The sequence below is a fragment of the Tenrec ecaudatus genome, chromosome 3, assembly GCF_050624435.1.
Source record: "Tenrec ecaudatus isolate mTenEca1 chromosome 3, mTenEca1.hap1, whole genome shotgun sequence".
NCBI lineage: Eukaryota > Metazoa > Chordata > Mammalia > Afrosoricida > Tenrecidae > Tenrec > Tenrec ecaudatus.
In genome coordinates, this window is record NC_134532.1 from 9432475 (window position 1) to 9456033 (window position 23559).

The 23559-nt window shown below is 35.6% G+C and overlaps 1 protein-coding gene across 3 annotated transcripts in view; it reads right to left on the minus strand.

Moving 5' to 3' along the window:
• FSTL5 (follistatin like 5) overlaps positions 1-23559 on the minus strand; it is an 812142-nt gene that overhangs the window by 401163 nt on the left and 387420 nt on the right. For all 3 annotated transcript variants that reach the window (XM_075544741.1, XM_075544740.1, XM_075544739.1), the window contains exon 5: positions 10402-10522. In XM_075544741.1, coding sequence (XP_075400856.1) covers positions 10402-10522 — 121 coding nt within the window. The remainder of the gene's footprint in view (positions 1-10401; positions 10523-23559) is intronic.

A 23559-nucleotide genomic window follows, 5' to 3' on the forward strand; every position in this document is an offset into this window, starting at 1 on the left:
GAGAGCAAATGTTTTGAGAATAATGTGGGCAATGAATGTGCAAATGTGCTTTACACAATTGATGTATGTATGGATTGTGATAAGAGTTGTATGAACCCCTAATAAAATGATGTAAAAAAAAGTTAAGACAATGCTGATACACCCAACGTTTAATAATAAATTATATACATCAATAAATATACTTAACTTCATAAAAGTTAAAAACTTTTATTCAGCATCAAAAAAGTTAAAAGACAAGCTACCTACTGGGATAAATACTTTGGAATTTGTAATGTCTTACAAGAATCAATGGTTACAAGGACAGCACTATGGGAAAAACTCAAGTGTACAGGTGGTTTTCTTGTTTAAAAAAATGGTGAAATGTCAATTGATGACAAACCTCATTCTGGATGTCTGTCAACCTCCCGAACAGATGAAATGTCAACAAAAGATGGAGAAGTATCCGGGCTATTGGAGTGTGGTTCAATGAATTTTAATGGATAATTTGGGAATGCAAAGGGTCACTACAAATTTTTTACCTAGGGTTTTGATGGACCAGGAAAAAGAATGTCAAGAAGAAACATGTTTAGCTTTGGAAGAAAAGCTCCAAAGTGACCCAGTCTTTTTTCCCAAGGTCATTTTGGGTGAAGAGACATGACGCTATGCTTATGACTCTGAAAGCAAACATCAACCAAGCCCATCATCATCTTGCACAAAAAACCTCATCAAGTGAAATCAAAGATCAAGATGATCCTTTTGTGCGCGCGCGCGCGTGTGTGTGTGTGAGATGTGAGGAGTAGTGTGTGTGTGTGTGTGTGTGTGTGTGTGTGTGTGTGTGTGTGTGTGTGATGTGAGGAGTAGTGTGCTTGGAGTTCATTCTACCAGATCTGACTATTAATCAAGTTTTCTATTTAGAGGCGAAAAGTTTGCATAACAGTTGTGACAAAAAAAGCCTGATTTGTAGCAGATGCGCAACTGGTTTTGCCACCATGACAATGCACCTGCCCACACAGCCATCCCAATGGCCAGTTTGTGGTGAAAAACAGCATGCCTCTCCTGTCTGACACACCTTACTCACCTGACGCACTCAAAGCAACTTCTTTTTGTTTCTTCAAAAGCAGAGGGACATGAAAGGACAGTGATTTGACTCCACCGAAGAGATGAAGAAAAAAATGTGGGTGCTCTCAGCCATCCAAAGATGAGTTTGAGAAATGTTTCCAAGAATGGAACTACAGATTTGACAAAGGTATTAAGTGTAATGGAGCATACGTCAAAGGTGATAAATTTGTTTTGTTAAAAAAATTAAATTCATATCTTTGAAAATCAAAATGCCAGGATTTTTTTGGGTACCGCCTCCTACTTTTCAATCATTTAAAGAGATTTTGTACAGCAGAAATATCCAATATCTGTCATTTGTTCTCTTGGATGCTGCTTAGCTAAACATTGATTGTGGATCCAAGTGAGAGGAAGTCTATGAAAACATCAAACTTTTCTCCATTTATCTTGTTGTTGCTCACTGATCCAGTTGTGAGGCTTTTTGGATGTCTTTACAATGACTTGTAATCATTATTGATGACTGTGTCATGTCCTCCTCTCTTTCAGCAAGCAAGATTGTGTCACATACATAACAAAAGTTATTAATAAGCTTTTTCCCAAACCTGATGCAGCATTTTTCTTTATCTAGTCTAATCTCTCTAAGCATTTGCTTTGCACGCATATTGAATAAGTATGTTGAAAAGATGCAACCTGACGCACACTTTTCCTTATTTAAAAATAGACATCATTCCCTTATTCTGTTACAACAACTCCCTTTTGATATTTTAGCATAGCTTAAATGAAAAGGCAAAGACAATTCACAATGTATAAATAAATAAATTTATAAAGTGTAGCCCTCTATGAAATTACCATTCAGGTTAAAAGAATAAAATGTACCACAAATAAAGGAGCTCTTCCAACCTCCATGGAGTTCCCTTCCCATCTCTGCTCTTCTAGCGAAAAGACATCAACATCATATCTTCTAAAATTACAAGAGTTTTACATGCTCTCACACTTGACATATGCTTATTAGGCTTATTTACTTGTAATATTATTTTCCAATTTTCTTTCCACCTCCCAGAATCTCAACCATCACTTTTGCTTCTAGCCATATCATTTACTGTGAAAACTGTCATTGACTTCCTTATTGCCTAGTTCAGTAGCAAAGTACTAATTCTTTACTTGGTCTTCATCTGTCAAGGTAAAGGACTTCTAGGACCATGGTGTGCCTACCACCAGCCATGGTATTTTCATTCCTTCATATGCATGTGAAAGATGCATGATGAATAAAGAAGACCTTAGGGGAACTGATGTTTCTTTTTTGTTTTTTTAAATATTTTTATTGGGAGCTCTTATATCTCTTATCACAATCCATACATTCATCCAGTGTGTCAAACACATTTGCACATATGCCGCCATCATCTTCTTTTTTTCCTCTTTTCTTCCTTCCTTCCTTCCTTCCTTCCTTCCTTCCTTCCTTCCTTCCTTCCTTCCTTCCTTCCTTCCTTTCTCCAACATTATTTTCAAAGCATTCTCTTCCCACATGAGTCCTTGCTATCAGCTCCCCATTTCTTCCACCTCCCTCCCCTGCGCCCTCCCTCCTGAACCCTTGATAAATTATAGATAATTATTTTCATAAAATATATCGTCCTCCATAGCCCCTCACCCACTTTTCCATTATTCGTCCCCTTGGTAGGGGGTTCTATGTTGATCCTTGTGATTGATTCCCCCTTTCTCCCCGACCCTCCCCTAATCCTCCCGGTATCTCTACTCTCCTTGTTGCCGCTGGGGGGTTTAATCTATCCTGGATTCCCCGTGTTGCGGGCTCTTATCTGTAGCAGTGTGCATGCTCTGGTCTGATCCAATTTGTAAGGTAGAATTGAGGTCGTGGTAGTGGGGGATAGGAAGCACCATCATGGTGCTTGAGACTATGGACAAAATATTGCTAGAAGAACAAACACATTTGTCTTAGAGAGAGTAAAAGCAGAAGTTTCTTAGAGGCTAGGATGGGATTTCTTCTCACATACATGAGACATGTGATCAGGAGAGAACAGTCCCTGAAAAGACATATTTGGTAAAGCGAGGGTCAGGGGAAAGGAGGAATACCCTTTTTTTTTTCAAAGTGAGTTTGGCACAGAACTTGACTGTCTTTTATTGTCAAGGTGCCTCAGGACCCTCAACGACAACCGCAGCCTTTCACAACATTGGAGAAATCTTGCTGATTAAAATATTCTTTCTTTACCCCAGGAGCCCTGGGTATGTAATGGTTTCGTGTTGGGCTTGTGATCCAAAGGGTCAGCAGTTTGAAACCACCGGTAGCTCTGTGGGGAAAGCTGGTTTTCTGAGAATAGCTACTGTCTCGAAACACACAGATTCGCTGTCAGCATGGATTCGATGGCGGTGAGTTTGCTTGCTTGGTTTGGGTTTTCTTCATCCCATGATTATAAATTCCTTTGCTGCCGTGCACCTCCTTCAAGGTATATCAATTTCACCTTTCAACTCCTTTTTGGTTCAAATCTTCAAATATTACTCACCCAGGGCAATACCACCGGATAACCGAGTTCCGAATACTAATGGTATATTTCATAGCTCCATTCCAGCCCCGATGGCCCTTTGAAGTCTGATTCTCCTACCGACGTTACTATGTGAATGCACCAGTTTCTTCAAAATTGAACTCAATCACATTCTTTTTACTTTGATTTCTTTATTCCTTTTTTCAGTAAACAGCATCACCGTGGATTTCCAAGACTGTCGTTGCTAACTGGAGTAGAAATTCTGATCTCTCTCTCACAGAACACCGGGCGGTTTCGAACTGCTGACCTTGAGGTTAGCAACCTAAAAGGTAACCACTCTGTCCCCATGGCTCCAATATGAAATTTGGTACATACAATTGAGAACAGGAGATTATCCTTGAGCTTCCTCTCTTCCTTAACATGCACGGGACACCAAATGGAGATGAATTTGCTCTGAGCAATTTTCCATAGAGAACAGACAGCTTCCTGTAATATTAGCAAAGCTCCTGTAGTTTACCATCACCTTTAACCTAAAATTACTGCAGTAGTATAAATTCTGTGCACTGAATTTGAGCCTTCACCAAGAGAGGCATTTCAAATACTAATGATCTACTCTCTGTGAATGTTAATATAATATTGATATTTTATTGTTCTAGTTATTAGATCGTTCCAATAAGTAATATTTCAGTGTAGTGATTGTGATTGCCTAGAAAATGAATTTTCATTCCTTTTACAATGTCATTATCAAATCTATCTGCATTCCATTAAGAAGGGTTTCATATAAAAATAGTTGACATGTTAAATATCATGAATATTAAAATGATTTAAAATAACTTCTGTTTAAAAAATAGTTTATAATTTTAAAATCCTAGTTATCTATTCTTTTTTAAAAGGCAGATAGAACTATTATACAATTAGTTTCAATATAAATGTTCCTAGCTAATACATTATGCTTGAAATAACCTAATTACTTTTACACCTAGCAGAACCACATTTTCCTTTGAATCTTTCCATAAATATTAGTTCTAATGAACAAAGATCTATTTAAGGGTGGCCTCAGAACTTGTACTATCTTGAAGTGTACTTATGTGGTTTGGTACTGCAAAAGATAAGCTCAAAAGGACTTAAAGAGTCTGTTAGAATTATACAATTTTCTAATTTCACGTAGCCATTAAAGTTTAGTACTATGGTCAAAATAATTTATTATTTTACTCAGAAACTCAGTAATTCATCTAAAGCATTCTGAAAGCAAAATTTTTTTCTGTTTAGTCAATTTGATAATTGATAGTTATCTAGAAAAAATACTGGAAAATATTAATTCCTAAAATCAGTAAATAATGTAATTCCACTTTATTATCATGGTTGTTTAATTAGACATATTATTATATATGAATGTAAATACTAATGTGAAATCCATTTAAGAAATTAAATATCTCTATTAAGTGTATGGTCATCCTTTTAGGTTAATCAGAAATATAGTATTCCATGAAAATCAAATTTAATCAGAACTTTATGAGTTAATTGTGATATAGAGGAAAATTATACATGAAGTTTTTAATGAAATAACATTACATAACACATAATTTTGTAATAGTTATTAAATGCTAATTTTGAATGGAAACGTCTTTATGCTTCACTAAAGCACAACAAAGCAATCAAACAAGAATACATCAGAGTGAGAGGAATATGCCATATAAACAGAGGATTTCATATTTCTTCTGAAAATTCAAAGATATCATTGACTTCACTTAATATTTATTGAACACCATTAAACAGATTTCCAAGGGTATTAATCAAGTTAAGCATGATCTATAATATTTTATGCTCACAGTGATGATTTCTCAAACATCTTAGGAAATATTTTAAAAATCAAAATTATGACATTAAGACTGTGGAGAAAATTTGAAAATAATTGAACTTAAAAGTCTATTGGAAAAATTAAATTAAGTTTATCCATAAAGAAAATAATCTCATTTTCAGAGAATATTATAACAACTATTGAGTGAAGTATGTATCTTTATTTCAAATAACCCTTTTCTTTTCATTTATTTTATACCATGGTCATAAAAACAAAATCAAGAATTTTTCTACTCTTGTGTCTACCAGCACAACGTCAATGGATTAGGATAATCTTAATTTCTGCTTTTGTTGATTCTTGTAGGCATTCAATGAAGGCCTTTTTAGTTTTCTGATTTCTCCCTTTAAGGACTATGTAAACGAATGTATTCTGAATGTGAAAAATGGTTACTTTTCCTCCATAAATATCCTGTAAGTGTTTGTCATTTTTAACATCATCCATCTAGGATTATATATTCCCCAGTGGAAAAGAGACTATCTTTTCAACTGTTTTTTTGCTACTAACACAGCATTCTATAGTTTGATTAAAATTCATTGCATGATTTTTTAGTATATTGCTATTCTATTATTGCTATTCATGTTTTAGCTGTACTACCTTTTCCAAGTATTCTACCAGTGGCATCCAAAAATTATGTCATACAATAAAAAATCAAACATTTATCTCGATACATAATATATCATATTTAGTTACACAGTATTACTGCAGATGGAAAACATAGTTATGTGCTTATAATTAATATGTAAATTTTAAAATTCTAAGGCAGGTACATATATTGCTGCTGGTGTTAGCTGCTAATGAGGCAGTTCTGATGATGTCCAATATAGATGAAGGGATATTGTTAATATTGCCCTTAAGTTGGCTCTGAACAACAGTGACCTTCTGTATAACAAAAATAAGCATTCACCAGTCACCATATTTATGATCTTTGGGATGTTTGAGTTCATTGTTTTATATTGTGTCCATTTTTTAATTGATGGTCTTTTTTACTCACTGCTCTATTTTCCCAGTAAAATGTTACCAACTATGATTTTATCCCACTGTCAACGGGTGCTCTCTGTACAAGTCCAAAAGATGTGAGCCATTAATTGTCTCCACGTTCTTGCTGCCGAGGTCCATTCTGGCTTTGTTTTTTCCCCTAATGGATTTGTTCATCCTGCTGAGAGTTTTCATAACACAGTTTTTTATGTGTGCATGAAGTGATGGAGAAGACCAGAGTTTGGATAATGCCAAACTTATTCATGCCATCTGCATTTAAAAAAAATTAAAGAGGTCTTTTGCTGCAAATTTGCCAAATATAATTTGTCATTTGATTTTGTGAATGCTGCTTCCAAGGACATTGATTAATAATACATGTAGAATGAAATCTTTGACAGCTTCAATTTAATCTTATTTTATTGTGTTATATTTAATTAGTGAAAATGTGGGGATCCATGTTTTATACGTGTTTGGGTGTAATCTGCACAAAGGCTGTACCTCTTCATCTTCATCAGTAAGTGCTTTCAGTTATGTTTACTTTTGGCAAGTAAGGTTGCATCACATACACATCACAAGTTGTTAATGTGTCTTCTTCCAATCCTGACACGACATTCTTTTTCTTGTAGACCAGACCCTTAGATTATTTTTTCAACATATAGATTATATAAGGAAAAGAAAAGAGTACATCCTTATTACACCCCCTTTTCAATACTGAATGTGCAATGTACCTTTGTTCCACCCAAATAACTGTACTTTATATGAATATTCTCCAACTAATAATCTTTATGATGTCTAAATAATTTTTACTATCTACCCAGTCAAATTATTTTGTATAGTAAGTTAGCATAACAATTATACATATTTTCAATGTTCTTTGTTTTTAGACGAGTTTCATCCAAAATCAGCAATGATGTCTCTCATTTCATATCATCCTCTTAATCAAGTTTGAGCTTCTGGAAGTTTCTTTTGACTGACAGTTATAATCATTTAAAATTTATTTTCTGTAGCACTTTGTGATATTGGTGATGTTGTACAATGATTTCCTTTTTTCTTTTGGTCATCTGTCTTAAGATAGGCATAAATATTAATTTCAGATCATTAGCTAAGTAGTTGTCTTTAAATCCATGTAAATAGATAAGCAATTTCTAACTTTACATCCATTTATTGAAGAAGATCAGGTGGCACTTTGTCAATTTATTTATTTTTACTATACTTTTAGAGGGCTATTTGATGAGATTTCTTGCCCTATATTTACAGCACTTTTCAAAAAAAGCTGTTATCTGCTCTAAATGATTATGCAAACATTATTTTATCATTATAATGTGATAATTTCAATTATTCAAAATGAGAAACATAAAATGCTTGTTGATTGTCAAGTATTCTAATGATCTAATTTCTCTTTATGACTCTGGATTTCTAAAACATAGACCTTTTTCCTCATACATAATTTTGACATAATTGTAGAATTATTACAACATTCAATAAACCTTTTGTGCTTACTTTAAAATTCATAAACTTTACTTATCATATGACCTTGTAATAGTTAATGAAATTGCTTAAATTTTTCTTTAATTCAAGAACAGTGTAGTACTATTTTAGGTATATCTCTATTAAACTAGTGTAGCTATTTCAACTCTCCAAACTGAAAAATAAAATTTATCAGATTATGTATTCTTCTACCTCGTGTTCTTTTATATAAAATATTTTTCAAAGACAAAACATAAAAGCAGTAGTATTTTAGGCCATATTTGTATTTGCTTCTATCATCAGACATATTCATTCATATCTTGCTGTGATGCCCTAAAAAGAACATATTCATCTCACTATATTTTATTGTTTTCATAATTTCTAATTTCACCATATGTTAGTATGAACAAATATTTTTGGCATTCTTCATAAACATGTTTTGGTAGGGTTATTGATGCTTGATAAACCATATGAATTTAAAATATTTCCTAGTTATAATATAGATTTTAACCAACTTTATTTAGTTTAATTCATGTACTTTTACAGAAGAATGGACATTATTAGAAGAAAAAATCATTTGCTTAATTAGAATATTAGTAAGGTAATAATATTTATTAATGAATTTTTTAGAACTCTGACCAGGAACAGATCTAGCAGTTAAAATAATAGTGTTCCAACTATTTTAAAAGATAAATAATTTTATTCTTATTTATTTATTTTTAAAAGAACTTCATTAGGGGCTCATACAACTCTTTTTACAATCCGTACATACATTATTTGTGTTGAGCACATTTGTACAGATGTTTCCATCATCATTATCAAAACACCCACTCTCCACCTGAGCCCCTGGCATCAGCTCCTCATTTTCTCCTCCTTCCCCGCTCCCCCTCCCCCAGAACCCTTGATAGTTTATAAATAATTATTATTTTATCATATCTTACACCATCCGACGTCTTCCTCACCCAGTTCTCTGCCGTCCATCCTCCCAGATGGAATTCATTCAGAAGACTGAATTCAATGTTTTATCTTAAAGCTTTGTAATGTGCAACAATTCCATATATATCATTTCAATTTTATAAAATGTACATTTTGAGTAAAATTAATATGCTTAAAATAGTTATTACATTTTTTCACATGGTGCCTTATTTATCTAGTACTGCTGTAACAGCAATACAACAAAGAAGTGGCTTTAACAAACATAAATGTATTTTTTAAGAGACTGGGATCCTAGAGTTCTGAATTCAAGGAGCTAGCTCCTTGGGAAGGATGTCTTTCTGTGGGATCACAGAGAGGAAGTAGAAGAACCCTTTGGCATCTGTGGGCCTGATGTTCTCCAGAGATCTCCGGTCATCATTCTGCCTTGTAATGTGCCTTTGCCTCCATCTTCTCCTGGGTTTAGGAGGTTCTTAGGAGAGGGCCCCTATGTACAAAGCATGTTCTCTGCATTCTACTCTTCTTCATGAATAATAATAGGTCTCACTATCTCTGCTCATTTTTCTCTTTTAATATCTTGTACAATAAAAGTTGATGTAAGCCACACACCAGGGAAATTTCCCTTACACGAAGTTAGGGTTGTGACCTGTTTCTACTTTCATCCCTTCAAAACTGATTGGCTAATCACATCAAATAATATCAAATTACATCAATACATAATTGCAAAATGACTGAGAATCATGCCCTAGACACAAAATTCAATCCATGGTATTTAGATTTATTGTTTAAAAATACTAAAAAGCTTAAAACAGAGTACTAGTTAAAAAATGAGGCCTATCATCAAGCTTATTCTACCATTTGGGGTGAAAAACATAAATGTATATTGGAATTTATGAAAAAATAAAACATATTTGAATTTTCATACTTTTTAAGGACCCTGTAATACAAAGGAGGACATATCGAAAATATTATTGCAAAAATCATATAAAATATACTAAGAAAATAAAAATATACAGCTGTCATTTCTTGCCATATCCTCTATCTGGCTTTATTCATTTCTGAAGGTTGAGTTTCAATCTACCCATTCGTAAAAGTCTTTTGCCTTTATTTTCTAGCATATTTTTCCTCCTTGTGCTTTCTCATTGAATTACTTTTTTAAGAGTAACCAGGTAGGAAGTTTTCTTTTCTAATCACAAAGCCATTTGAATAATTTTGCTGTATCATTAATCAATTAAACAAGTAAAAAGTGTTTGAATTATGCCAAGGTACATTAATATGAATAACAATATTCTACATCATGCTAATATTGATCTTTAAAATATAAAATGTTCATTTTCAAAATTTATTTTAATAAAATTTTATTAAAGATGGTATTTAACTTATGTTTACTACATGGTAAGAATACTTCCTTATACTGGAATTTAAACAATAAGAAGTAAATTTTTCCATAGCAAATATATCAAACTGTTTATTTTATTACTAACAAAATCATCAGTTTTTATATGTTTCACACAACCAAATCTCTCAATTTTCTCAACAATACCACTTCTCTTAAAATGCACCTTGTATTCCAAACCAAGCAAATGTACCATAATGTGTAAAGAAGCAAGAAAAAAATTAGATAAATAATTTTTTACTTACGGAATGCTCTATAAAATTCTTCGAGTGCCAGGTGCTTGTCAGAATTAAAATCATCATATTTCAGTAGATCATACAAAGTACAATCAGATAGATCCTTGTTAAATTCTTCTTGTTTTATTATCTGATGAGAAAATTATAAAGGTACAATTATATCTATCAACATTTGATGGCATAATTACTTCTACATCATTTAACAGGTTGCTGTGGACCCGACACTGATTCATTTAAGAAAACAGATTTTGAATTAATAGAAATGATTTAGAATCAATTTAAAGCTATACAGTTAAGCTTGCTGCTGTGGCTAGCTGTCATTCAGTTGATACAGATTCAAGATGACCCATGGTTTGCAGGGCAGAACTGGCAACCACAGGGTTCTTAAAGTTCTGATCTTTCGGAAGCAGATCATTAGTCTTGTCTTCCAGGGTGCCCTTGGTTGGGTTCAAGGCAACCACCTTCTGGCTCTTAGTGAATGCTTACCTGCATGCACCAACTAGGGACTCCTAAAATTAAAAATAAGTACATAGGATTTAGTCCAAATTTTCTCACAATTGTTAGGCGTTTCCAAGTCGGATCCAACTCATAGTAACTCTATGCATAAAAGAACAAAAACTGCCCGATCATGCATCATTTAACAACTGTTGTGGAGGATTATCAATCTATTTCATTAAGGAGATTCCTCTCTCGCTTTTTAAGTAGATTTATTGGCATATATTTCACATATCATAAAACTTAAGTGGATAAGTATATTATGAAGATTTGTGCAATCATCATTACAATCCAATTTCAGAATATTTTCTTCTCTTAATTATTGTTGTTACTCCCCATTTCACTCCACCTCTCCTGCCATGACCCTAGTCAATTATTAAACCAGTACTGTCTCTACAGATTTACCTATGCTAGATTTCACAGAAAATCACGGCAAACACAAACAGGAAGCAAGCAGCAATAAATATAGAACAACAATAACAGAACAAAACAGTAAATCCACAAAAAACCAGAAAATATTAAACATGAAAACAACTTCAAAATGTTTGAAAGAAGAGATCAAATGATAAGCTGTTATGTTGCTTTCAGTGATCAAACTTGGTGTCCTTTTACAGGGACAGTTTCTCCTGATAATTTCTCACAGTAGGACCCGGGGTTCGGGAAACACTGATGGTATAAAAGATTTTCTGTATTTTATTCATGTATCTCCTTCAATTATGCTGAATCTAGACAATACCTCCATATAAAATTGGCCTACCCTGTCTCAGTGCCCAAGGCCAAAATAGAACATTCTATTTCCCAATAAAAAGGGCGAGGTGATTTGAATCTACTCTCTTCCTCATAGTATACATGAGAAATGAAATGAGAGTCTCTCTGTTTTCTCCACTCTCTTCTATCTAAAGTCCTCCCCAGATGGAAGTTTAGCCATGTGGGATTGTGCATTAACTCCTTCATTCACAAAGGAGCTATTAAGCAAATGACTGTTTGCAGGAGCCAAATAAAATTAATGCACCGAGTGAGGATGAAAACCTATCCAGGCGTGGGTGCAAACATTCACCAAACTGCTTTTCGATCTGTGCTGTGTCCTACGGTCTGATGCGGTAGCTTTTTAATACTCTATTGCTTTTGACGACTGCCTGTAGCATAAGGCCAATCTCAGGATGCTTCCTATGTTCCTGGGGCTTATGAGGAGCTACATACCAAGGTCCATGGCCTTTCACAGCCCCTCCTCTGCCACATATTGAAGCAGTCATTCATATTGCTGTGGTCCATGCAGCAGTTTTTTTTAAAAGCAATTGCGGCTAATCAAATTAAAAATGAAACAGTAATAAAAAAAAAAAAAAATCAAGCTTCCAAGTCTGACAACTCGATGTTCAGGCTAATGACTGATGGCTCCTAGTATATTTGGAATTTGGGACAAAGCCCTTAAATATGTTCTGTCAGGAAATGAATATAATGACATCTATCCTCATGCGTACTGTGTAGATTATATTAATAAACTCTAAACAATTCAGCATGCAGGCTGACATATGGTAAACTGACAAAATGTTCCCATAAAGTTCAGAATCATAATTATTTGTATAATGTGCATCCTATTCACACAATTCATGCTCGATTTACAGAAACTAGCCCGTGTTGTGATCGCTGTACAAAGAGCTACTGTGTCTTTTTATATCGAACAGTGTGTTTCAGACAGTCTCTGTTATGTCCACAATGGATGAGAGGTAGTTTCTGGATCTCAGGATGCTTGTGAGCTATTTGTTTAACGATTTTTGAACTTTCCTCTGTTGAAAGTGCAGTTATGCCTGCGTGCAGATGGACTGCGGAAATAAGGCTGGAAATGGAGCTTAGCATATGGGACACTGGAGCCTCTGGCCTTCCTCTCTAGTTGACTGAGTGGTGACATGCACTGAGAACACATGTGCCCCAGAATAACATTTCTCCACTATAGTAAGGTCCTGCAGATGCTCTTGAAATTTCTTTGATTACCCTGGTATTTGCTGCCTTAGAGCAAGAGAATAAAATACTTATTTTTGTTAACTGATAAGTAAAAATAGATAGTGTTAGATAATGGCTATTAAGCCCTACCTTTTCACACAGTCCAACCTGGAGGGATTAATAAACTGTCTAATGACTGAAGTCATCTTTCCTATAAGCCTAATGGGAAAACAAACTACTGCTTTTGATTTAGAAAGCAACAGAGCTCTTAAGCTCTCAGTCATTCTCCATCTGTTATGTGTTAGATCGTGTAAATGACTTTTCCAGGGGCAGTGTGTGGGGCAGTGGGCTTGAGATCACCTTACCATTCTTTCCCCAAAGATCTGCAGCGCTAGCAATGTGATCATTTTCAGAATGCCGTGAGTCCGTGACATGGCATTGTAACAATATGTTCAGTGACTTTTCATCTCAAATGTATTTTGAAACATGTGGACATTGAACAGAAAACTGGTAGAAAAGGGTTTCGGGATGTTCTATATTGCATTCATTCCCGTTTCAATATTCAACTTTGCTCAAATTAATACCCTATATGAGACCAAAAGAAAATATGGGAGAATCTTTTCTTCTTCCCCGAATGAGGATTCTTGCACAAGACTAGATATTAGAAGAATAAACTTGACACTGATTTGAACATGATGACACAACTAATATAATCATGCTGAATTCAGCTAGTTTTATTGACTATGAAACAAAAGTCATTGTTCTTACTAGTGAATTTTCTACAAAGAATCCTTGCTCATCTATGCAAGGCAATACCAAGCATGTTGATTGGATATTTATTCCTACTCTTTAATATTTCAAATGCATCTATGTGCATATCACATGTGTAGACAATGAAATGATCCACGTAAAATGTGTCTCTTAATAACTGCCTTTATTTTCTTCAGAATTTCTTGACGGTGAGTTCTGACACAGCTTGTTGTTAGGTGTCATGTAGTTCTTTCCAATTCACAGCCATCTTCTGAACAAAAGAATAAAACACCACCTGGTCCTGTGTCATCCTCACATTCGTTCTTATGTTCGAACCATTTTTTTTGTCACTGTGTCAGTCCAGCACGTTGAGGGTTTTCCTCTTTTTTTGTTGTCCTGCTACTTTGCAACGTCTTCTCAAGGGGCTAGTCTCTTCTGATTGCGTGTCAGAAGTCTGTGCGATGGAGTCCCACATTCCTTGTCTCTAAGGAGGACCCTGGCTTACTTCTTCCAAGGCAGGTTGTTTTCCTGTGAGCTGCCTGTGGTACATTCAATGTCCTTCTCCAGCACCACAGTTCACATGCACAGATTCGTTTTCAATCCTCCTTATTCAATATTCAACTTTCACATGCATATGAGACCATCGAAAATACCGTTGCTTGGGTCAGATATACCGTAGCCCTCAAAGTACCATCCTTGCTTTCCCACATTTTATAAAGGTCTTGTGCAGCAGATTGATCCAGCGCAGTCACTGTTTATCTCTTGGCTACTGCTTCCATGAGCACTGACTGAGGATCCGAGCAAGATGAAATCTTTGACTACTTCAGATTTTTTTTCTCTATTTAACTGGTAACTATTGGTCCCATTGTAACGGTTGGGGTTTTCTTTACATCGGGTTATAATCCATAAAGACTGAAATTCTTGATTTTTATCAGCAAGTACTTCAAGTCCTCCTCACTTTCAGCAAACAAAGTTGTGTCATCTGTATATCGAAGTTTGTTAATAAGCCTCTCTCCACTCTTGATTCCATGTTTGCGTTCACATAATTCAGCTTCTCTAATTATTTGCTCAGCATACATGTTGAATAAGTGCTTGGAGAGGATAAACCCCCCACACACACACACACCTCTTGATTTAAATCATTTAGTATTTCCTTGTTCTATTTGCACAACTGATTCTTGATCTATGTATAAGTTACAGATGAGTCCAATCAAGTGTCCTGGAATTCCCATTTTTCTCAGGCTGTGTCTAATAAATAAGTAAAGCTTGGGGGCACTTTCACCCTATGAAAAAAGTCCTCCCATTTTATTATGTCATGCTGAGTAACAAAGAGAGGAGATGGTATCCAGTTGTTCATCTAGAAAGGATGACATGGTGAAATATCAACTAAAAAAAATCACTACTGTAGACTTGATTCTGACAGTATTCACAGATGCCCGATAGGAAGCACATGGTAGAATTGCCCCTGTGAGTTTCCAAGTTTCCACTGTCAACTCTTTCTGAGAGTAGAAAGCCCTCCCCCTTCTCCTTTAGAGGGCTAGTGGTAACTGCTGTCTTTGTAGATTGTAGCCCAATGAGCAAAGCACCAGGGCTCCTAATGAAATAGAAACACTGGTTATGTAAAATGTAGGTTAGTGATTTATTTATGTGCAGGATATTTTGAATAAAACATAGATGCACCTTTTTCTCAAAAGGACCTTGATTAACAGCCTTAAAGCTATGGAAGTTTAACTATCCTAACTATGAATTTAGGAGTAGATTTTCTTCTCCAGTACATAAAGAACTCTGATAGTGGAGTGATTAATCATTTGGTTATTAACCCAAAAGTTGGCATTTTGAATCTACCAGCTGCTCTGATAGAGAAATAGTGGCAGTCAGCTTCCATAAAGATTAGAGCAGTGGAAATCTTATCGTGCCTGTGGTGTTTTGTAATATCATCTAGAGTCAGAATGGACTCAACAGAAATTTATTTTACCTGGTACACATTGTATACATGGCAATATGTCAACTGTTATGTGCCAACTTGACAAAGCTATGGCTGTCAGTACTATGGTAGACACTGGACGGTAACTTCTCATAATGTTATATAAGGCAGTAAGATTCCATGATGTGATGAGCCTATTAGCACAAGAGGAGATCCTTGGAAATCGCAAAATGGAATTTTCTGGCAAAGGTTATTCTTTGTTCTCTCTCTTTCTTGACCCTTTATTATACTTGCGTGCTAACCTTCATGTCCATAGATATTTTTTCTAGCCTCTTCCCCCACAATTCTGTGAGCAAGAAAAGTCTCCAGCCATACTGAAGTTGACACTCAATAGCCCCTGTGATCATGTTATTTCTTTGAAGCAAATTATCTATCTATCTATCTATCTATCTATCTATCTATCTATCTATCTATCTATCTATCTATCTATCCTTCACAGGATTTAATCCTCTGGAGGAGAACTCAAACCAAGACAACAGCTAATATACTCTTTCACAAGAATGAGAAAGATTTTTTGGGGGTAATCATCCTCTGAACTTATTTTTAGTGTTTGGTGCCGGTTCAAAATTGTAAGTATGGGATCCTCATTACTTCAAGTCAGATTCCTGGGCTATTTCACCATTTTAAAATCTGGGATGCAAAAATTGTTAAGTGATTGCCTACTATCTGAAGGTTGGTAGTTTGTTCTTACACAGAGGCATATAGGAATACAGGCATGCCACTCTGCTTCTAGAAGTCATACAGCCAGCCATGTGAGGGGTATGGAATAGTTCTACTCTGAACCACATGCGGTTGCCATACATGGAATTCATTCAGTAACCATTGCTGGTGCCTCAGTGAAGAAGGACACCCTTACTCTCATGTGTTTTATATCTCAAAGTATTAAAACCCTTCCCCCAAAATAGATTAGACTCATGCAAACCTATATAGGGTTTCAAAGATTAAATTTTATCGAGGTAGACAGCCTCATCTTTCTCTGAGCAGCTGGTGAAATGTGTCTTGAAATTACGAAGCAACAATTCTACAAATACACATAAAATCTTAACAAATGAAATTTAAACAATTCAGTCACCATACAAACATTCTGAATAGAATTTAACAAAGCAAACCGGAATATCTGAAAGGGATCTAAATGCTTTCAGATAGAATGAAAGTTGTTGCTCTTTTAATTATAGCCCAGAGCTATATCTAAACTATAAGCTTGAATGGTCTTGTCTTTTCAGTAAGTGCTAATTGTTTCTGTTATTATTATTCTGAAATTTCCAGGGCTTGCAAAGAAATTCCCAGTGTAGATGGGATTAATCAACTGAAATTGGCAATGCCATTCTAAATCAAACACCTGGTTTCTGCAGCTATATTTTGTAAACTTGATAGGCTTATCGGCCTTGTTATTGTTAAGTAGGATTAGTCTCCATGGCATTCCCTGGAAGTCACATGGGCTTTCCTTCTCTTCCTATAAAAGCCATTATTTCCTGGTCCTAAGCAGTAAAGAAATAAAATACATTGAATGGACTCTAGAAACCTTTTAGAATCTTTTAAATCGCAGTTTGCTTTATTAACTCAAACTAATGAGTTATTATTAAATGACTTACATAGCAGTTCTAATAATTCATAAAGAAAAGCAATGGATAGGTATACATGTTGTAAAAATGTTATTGTCATACACTACTATTAGTTTAAAACTGTCTACACTTATTTATTGTTACTTTTCATTTAATTTTGCAAATGTTTTCACGTATGGTACTCATTGAGTAAATGACATTTTAAGTCAAATATATATCACATAATAATCTAGGCTCTGCGAACAAGTACTTCTTTTTATTATTTTAATAAAGAGTTGGCATGTGTGCACATTAGGGAAATATTTTATTCTAATATGCATTCCTAATGTGAATCAGCTTATTAAAATGACATAGAATGCAAATGAAGAAAAATCTAAATCAATATATTCACTACAGCTGTTATTTAAATTCAGTATCCCAAGGGAATGGCAATGCTTACTTAATTTCTAGAACTGGCTAATTCATCAAATTTGGAGAAGACTTCAAGAGAAAATTCTCCAAGCCTTTGGCATCATGACGCTACATTAGCCAGAGGTGTTCTGCTTACAATTTCAAGGTTTCCATTCCTCCGCGGGAAGCCAGTTGTGAAACCCACTTAATACATCTCAAGACACTGAATATAATGCAACAAACAGTTGGACAATCTCTTTTAAGAGGTTATTTGGACAAATTGGAGTTCACCTCTCATCTACCTATGACATGTGTCTCTCTATGAAAGCAAGCTTCTTCCTATTGCCCAGTCTGGTCCAATCTCCACTCCTTTCATTCCCGAGTGAACCACTGTCTGGTCTAGAAATTCTCCTCTCTGATCAGTAATTTCAATTCTGTGCTCAGCTCCCTGAAAAATACGTTCTTCACCATTTTCCCTTCACAGAACCTGCTGTTCTTTAAAATACAAACAAACTAACAAACAAACAAAAACCTTCTTGGAAAATAGTTAAAACCTTTGGGATAATAAGGTAAGTTAAAAGTATCGCATTAAATCATAGACTTTTATTTCTTGGAAAAATATATCAAAATATCTTTGTAAAAAGATATCACTATGTGAAACTATTATTTATGGAAACATATTCCACTTGTTCTATACATTTCTGAAGGTAATGTTTCCATCTCTCTCAATCTCACACATTTCTCCTAGATCTGGTACTCTGATTTACACTTAGTAAAAATGACAATTTCAGCATCCTCAAGAGATTAAAATTTTATTCCTTCTCAGTGTTCTTTGAGGTTTGAGGAACAAATGTGTGAAGGAGGAAGAATTACCCTGAAGGGTGGGACTGATGGAGTATGGTTTTCCCCAATGAAATCCTACCAACCCAGGCCTTGGTACCTTGCAAAAGGAGCATTCTGTGAGAGCAATGATTCATTGGTACAACTTTCCTGACCCTTTTCTAAGCAATTCATTTTTCTGTTTTCTCAATACTTCTTTGTAATAAGCATCTCTGATCATCTTGTGTCATCTGAGAAAAATATATTAATGTCGCCCTTTTGGAGTTCCCCCAAACAGTCACCATATCTTCTTTGTCATAAATTTATCTGTTTCAGTAAATCTCCTCAGAAGCCAATATTTTGATGGGATCTTTTTTTAAAGGAATCTAAAGAAGCTGAGACATGCTTATTACTAAGAAAACTTGTTTACATTCATCAGGTGATATCAGACACATATTTAAATTGGTTTAGATGAATAAACCCATGTCATATATGAAGTGGAAGCATAGTAGCTGCACTTTGACTCTTTTGATTTAGTCTTGTGTGTGTGTGTGTGTATGTTTAAAGCAATTGAAATATTATAGGCACACACAATTCCCATCATACTGTTACTGCATCAGTGCAAGAAGAGTTAAAAATAAATGAATCACTCTCTAGTGGAACATTCTAATTTATTTAAGTTAAACAAGTGGCCATCTAGCAGGGAAGCAACAAAGCCCATATGGAAGAATCACCCCAACCCATGTTATCATGAGATGTCGACAGGATGAGATATCTGTCATCAGAAACCCATAAACAAACAACCATTTCAATATGAACTAGCAGGGTCAGAATGGAGACCAAAAGCCCATCTGTAGACAATTAGACATCTCCTCACAGAAGATCACAAGGAAGAGATGATACAATCAGGGTACATTATAGCACCGAGAAATGCAAAACATTCCTCTAGTTCTTTAATGCTTCCTTCCCACCCCCCATCCCCCATCATACACCAGTTCTATCTTACAAATCCGGCAAGATCAGATCATGTACAATGGTACAGATAAGAGCTCTAGACACACAAACCCCAGAATAGATAAAACCCTCAGGAGCAATAATGAGAGTAGTGATACCATGAGGGTAGGGGAAAGGTTGGGGAGAAGGGAAAGAAAGGGGAACCCAAACTCAATGATCAGCATACAACATCCCTTCTCTGAGGGGGGCAAACAACAGAAATATAAGTGGAGGGAGACAGCAGATGGTGTAAAATATGAAAATAAAAATTCTTTTATAAATTATCAAGGGTTCATGAGTGTGGGAGTTGGGGAAGGAGGGCAAAACAAAGGAATTATTACCAAGAGCTAAACTAGAAAGAAAATGTTTTGGAAATGATAATGGCAACATGTGTACAAACATACTTGATACAATTGACGTACGGATTTTTATAAGAGCGGTAAGAGACCCCAATAAAAATATTTATTAAAAAATAAAAAAGAAATGTATTAGTCTGGGTACTTTAAAGAGACAAATCCACAGAAACTCATATATGAGAGTTTTATATAAAGGTTAAGTGCGCATAAATAAAACATCCCAACCCAGTGCTACCCAAGCCCACAAGTCCAACATTAATCCATTAATCCATATGTCCAACACCAATCCATAAAGCCCTCCTTCATCTCACAAAATAGACACAATGATGTCGACTACAGGAGGAAAGCCGAGTCAGTGAATGTGTAAGCATCTCAGCGCTGGCAGGGGTCTCCACACGGCTGCTCCAGCACCCAGGGCTGCATCAGGGTAGGTACATGTGGCTTCTCCTCAGGGATGTCTTGCAGGAAGTGAGCCTTGCCAGCTAAAGCAGGGAACTGGCTGAGTCAGCTGTACCCTGGTCCGAACATCAGAAAGCAAGATACCCGAGAACTAGAAATGTGAGGCTCACTGAGCCATTTTATCCCTCTGCCCTTCAATTAACCCCACATGTGTTTATTGGCCAGGTTGACACAATAAACTAAAGACCTCAAGAAAGAACATGAGATAGTATAGTATGTAGAGTAGGCTTATACATTTTTTACTGTTGAGTATACAAAGATCAATAAAATACTTCCAATAATAAGTGTATGTGACACCACAATAGTATTGAGGGAATGTGGAATGAAAATGTTGGTTCCTGGTAAAAAAATAACAATAACAAATTTTGCCTGTCATTGAAGTTTTGGTTCAGGAAATTTCCAAGAGCATATTAGTGGCTTTCAGATCGATATATCGAATACCATTAAATGCATTGGGGAAAAAAGAACAGAAGAGAAGAAAAGAATGACTGAAAGAAGAAAGTGAAGAAGGAAGAGGGAGGCAGAAGTGTCCTTATTTGAAGCTTAGCTCATTCAGATCAATAGCCCCCTTCCATTATTTCTGCAAGCAGCTCTTCACAAGATTAGCAGATTGAACAGGAATTCCCGTTCTTGTAAAGACTCACCAACTCCAAAACCCCAAATGGCAATGCTACCACCAGAATTGACTCAAAGGTAGTGCTTTGGTGGCTTTGTGGTGTTTCTTAAATAGTATTTTTTCTTAATAATCCATTCATGAATGTATCTCGTGATTCTCATTTATCTGTCTATGGTGAGTGTTCCTTAATTTTACCATGTGAAAAAGAACATGTTTACACAGGCTGGTGTGGTTCTTTTATGTGGGCTTTGTTGCTTCCCTGCACACCAGCCTGTGTGGTCACGAAGTGTCAACAAAAATAGGTTGCAAAAATAAACAACCAAATCTATGTGAAAGAGCATGGTTGTAGGGAAGACCCAAAGCTCACCTGTAAGATTATTGGACAGTCCCTCACAGAAGGGCCAAAAGGAAGGGGAGATAAATCCAGAATCCCGTATAGAACTGGTGAATCACATAACTATCTTCCAGCTCTTTAACATTTCTTGCCCTTAGTATTATGGTTTCAGTTCTACCTCATTAACCTTGGTATATTTGTGTAAGGTCATTGGTAAAATTAAGATCTTTCAATTCTTGAAAGCCAATGTAGATAATCCCACAGAAAAAGGAATGGATGTAATGGTTCCCTGAGGGAATGGGCAAATAAGGGGGCGGGGAAGCTAATAGCAATGAGGACTGTATGACCCTACTGGAGGGAAATGAACAAAATAATTGTAGGTGGCAAATGGACATTGGGCCTCCACTCAAATACTCTTTCAGTGAAAGAAAACTTTGTTCTATTAAACTGGCAATCCAAGATGGTCACCTTACTGACACGGTTCCTGAAGAAAAATGTGTGCATAAGCAAATGTGGTGAGGAAAGCTGATGGTGCCCAGCTTTAAAACGATATAGCATGTGAGGTCATAAAGGCTTGAATGTAAACAAGTGGCCATCTAGCTGAGATACAACAAAAGCCACATGGAAGAAGCACACCAGCCTGTATGGTCATGAGGTGTCAAAGGGATCAGGTATTAGGCATCAAAGAACAAAAAAATATCATATTATTGTGAATGAGGGGGAGTGCAGATTGGGGACCAAAAGTCCATCTGTAGGCAACTGGACATCCTCTTACAGAAAGGGCATGGGGAGGAGATGAACCAGGCAGGGTGCAGGCTAGCAACAATAAAACATACAACTTTCCTCTAATTCTTAAATGCTTCCGCACCCAACTATCATAATCCCAATTCTACATTCCAAATCTGGCTAGACCAGAGGATGTACACCGATCCAGATATGAACTAGAAACATACGGAATCCAGGACAGATGATCCCTTCAGGACCAGCGGTGAGAGTGGCAATACTGGGAGGGTGGAGGGAAGGTGGGGTAGAAAGGGGAAACTGATTACAAGGATCTACATGTAACCTCCTTTCTGGGAGATAGACAACAGAAAAGTGAGTGAAGGGAGACGTTGGACAGTGTAAGACATGACAAAATAATCATAATTTATAAATTATCAAGGGTTCATGAGGGAGGGGAGATTGAAGAAGGAGGGAGAAAAGGAGGAGCTGATAACAAGAGCTCAAGTAGAAAGGAAATGTTTTGAGAATGACGAGGGCAACAAATGTAGCTGACACGCAATAATTGCATATATGGATTATGATAAGAGTTGTATGCACCCCCAATAAAATGATTTTTTCAAAAAGAATTATAGTTGAATGGATATATTATATGGGAGGGAGGGGATAAAGAAGAGCAGATATCAATGAGGTCAAGATAAAGGAGAATACTTGAAACTGTGGTACAAGTGTACAATACTGCTTGATGTGACTAAACTATGGAATTTTACCATATCTGTAAAAGCTTCTAATAAAACGATTAAAAAAGATAATGTTTATACCTTAAGTCATTTCACCCTAATTTCTTGATTCCAAATATCCAACTTTTAGGTCAGTTTTAGGTATAATTTACCATCTCAAAGCCTACATCTTATGAAGATGTAGGCCTGATTACAATAGATACCCATAGATGCTGTACTTGAGGAGTTGTAAATAAGAGGAAACTTTTATAGAGAGTTATATTGTTCTATGGCACAGAGATTAGCAAATTATATGAACTTTTGGAAGTTGCTGCAAGGATCATTTTTATTTAGTAGTTCTGGAAGTAAGGATTGCGCAATATAAAATATATAGGACGGGAAAACTGAGATTCGACGGACAAAGGAGACACATTAGAAGAAGGAGGCACACCCAAAGACCAGGAGTAAAATCTATAATAATGTTTGAGATTTGGAGATGGGAGCTAAGTTGGAAAACTAAGCAAGTGAGGTTTCACACCTCTGCATAATAGCCTTCAGGAAACTCCAGATTTATTTACTGTCACTGACAGAAAGAGTTACTGACAGAATGAGTGAGCATATTAATAGCAGTATCACTTCTTTCTGAATATGATTGAGAAAAAATCACACATTCAAAGACATAAAATGAAATAATACAAACATATTTCTCCTTTTTAACAGAAACAGCAGCCATTTTAAAACAAAAGAAAAATTTAAAGTACAAATTAAAAGTACAAATGCTACTGAAATTACAAGCACAGCAATGATTATCTGTTCTATTCCTTTAACTTTGTTTTCTGGATTGATATCACACTCTGCTCCTAACTCTTTTGAAAGTCCTTTAGTAAAGCAGGAAAGTGTAACTTTATGATATTAGATATGAGAATATCATTTCATTCTAAAGGTAAAAAATATGACAAAAGTCAGAAGTGAAGAATCCCCCTAATATTAACCGTGTAGGAATGAGTGTGAAGAACCTTGGCCATTGTGTTG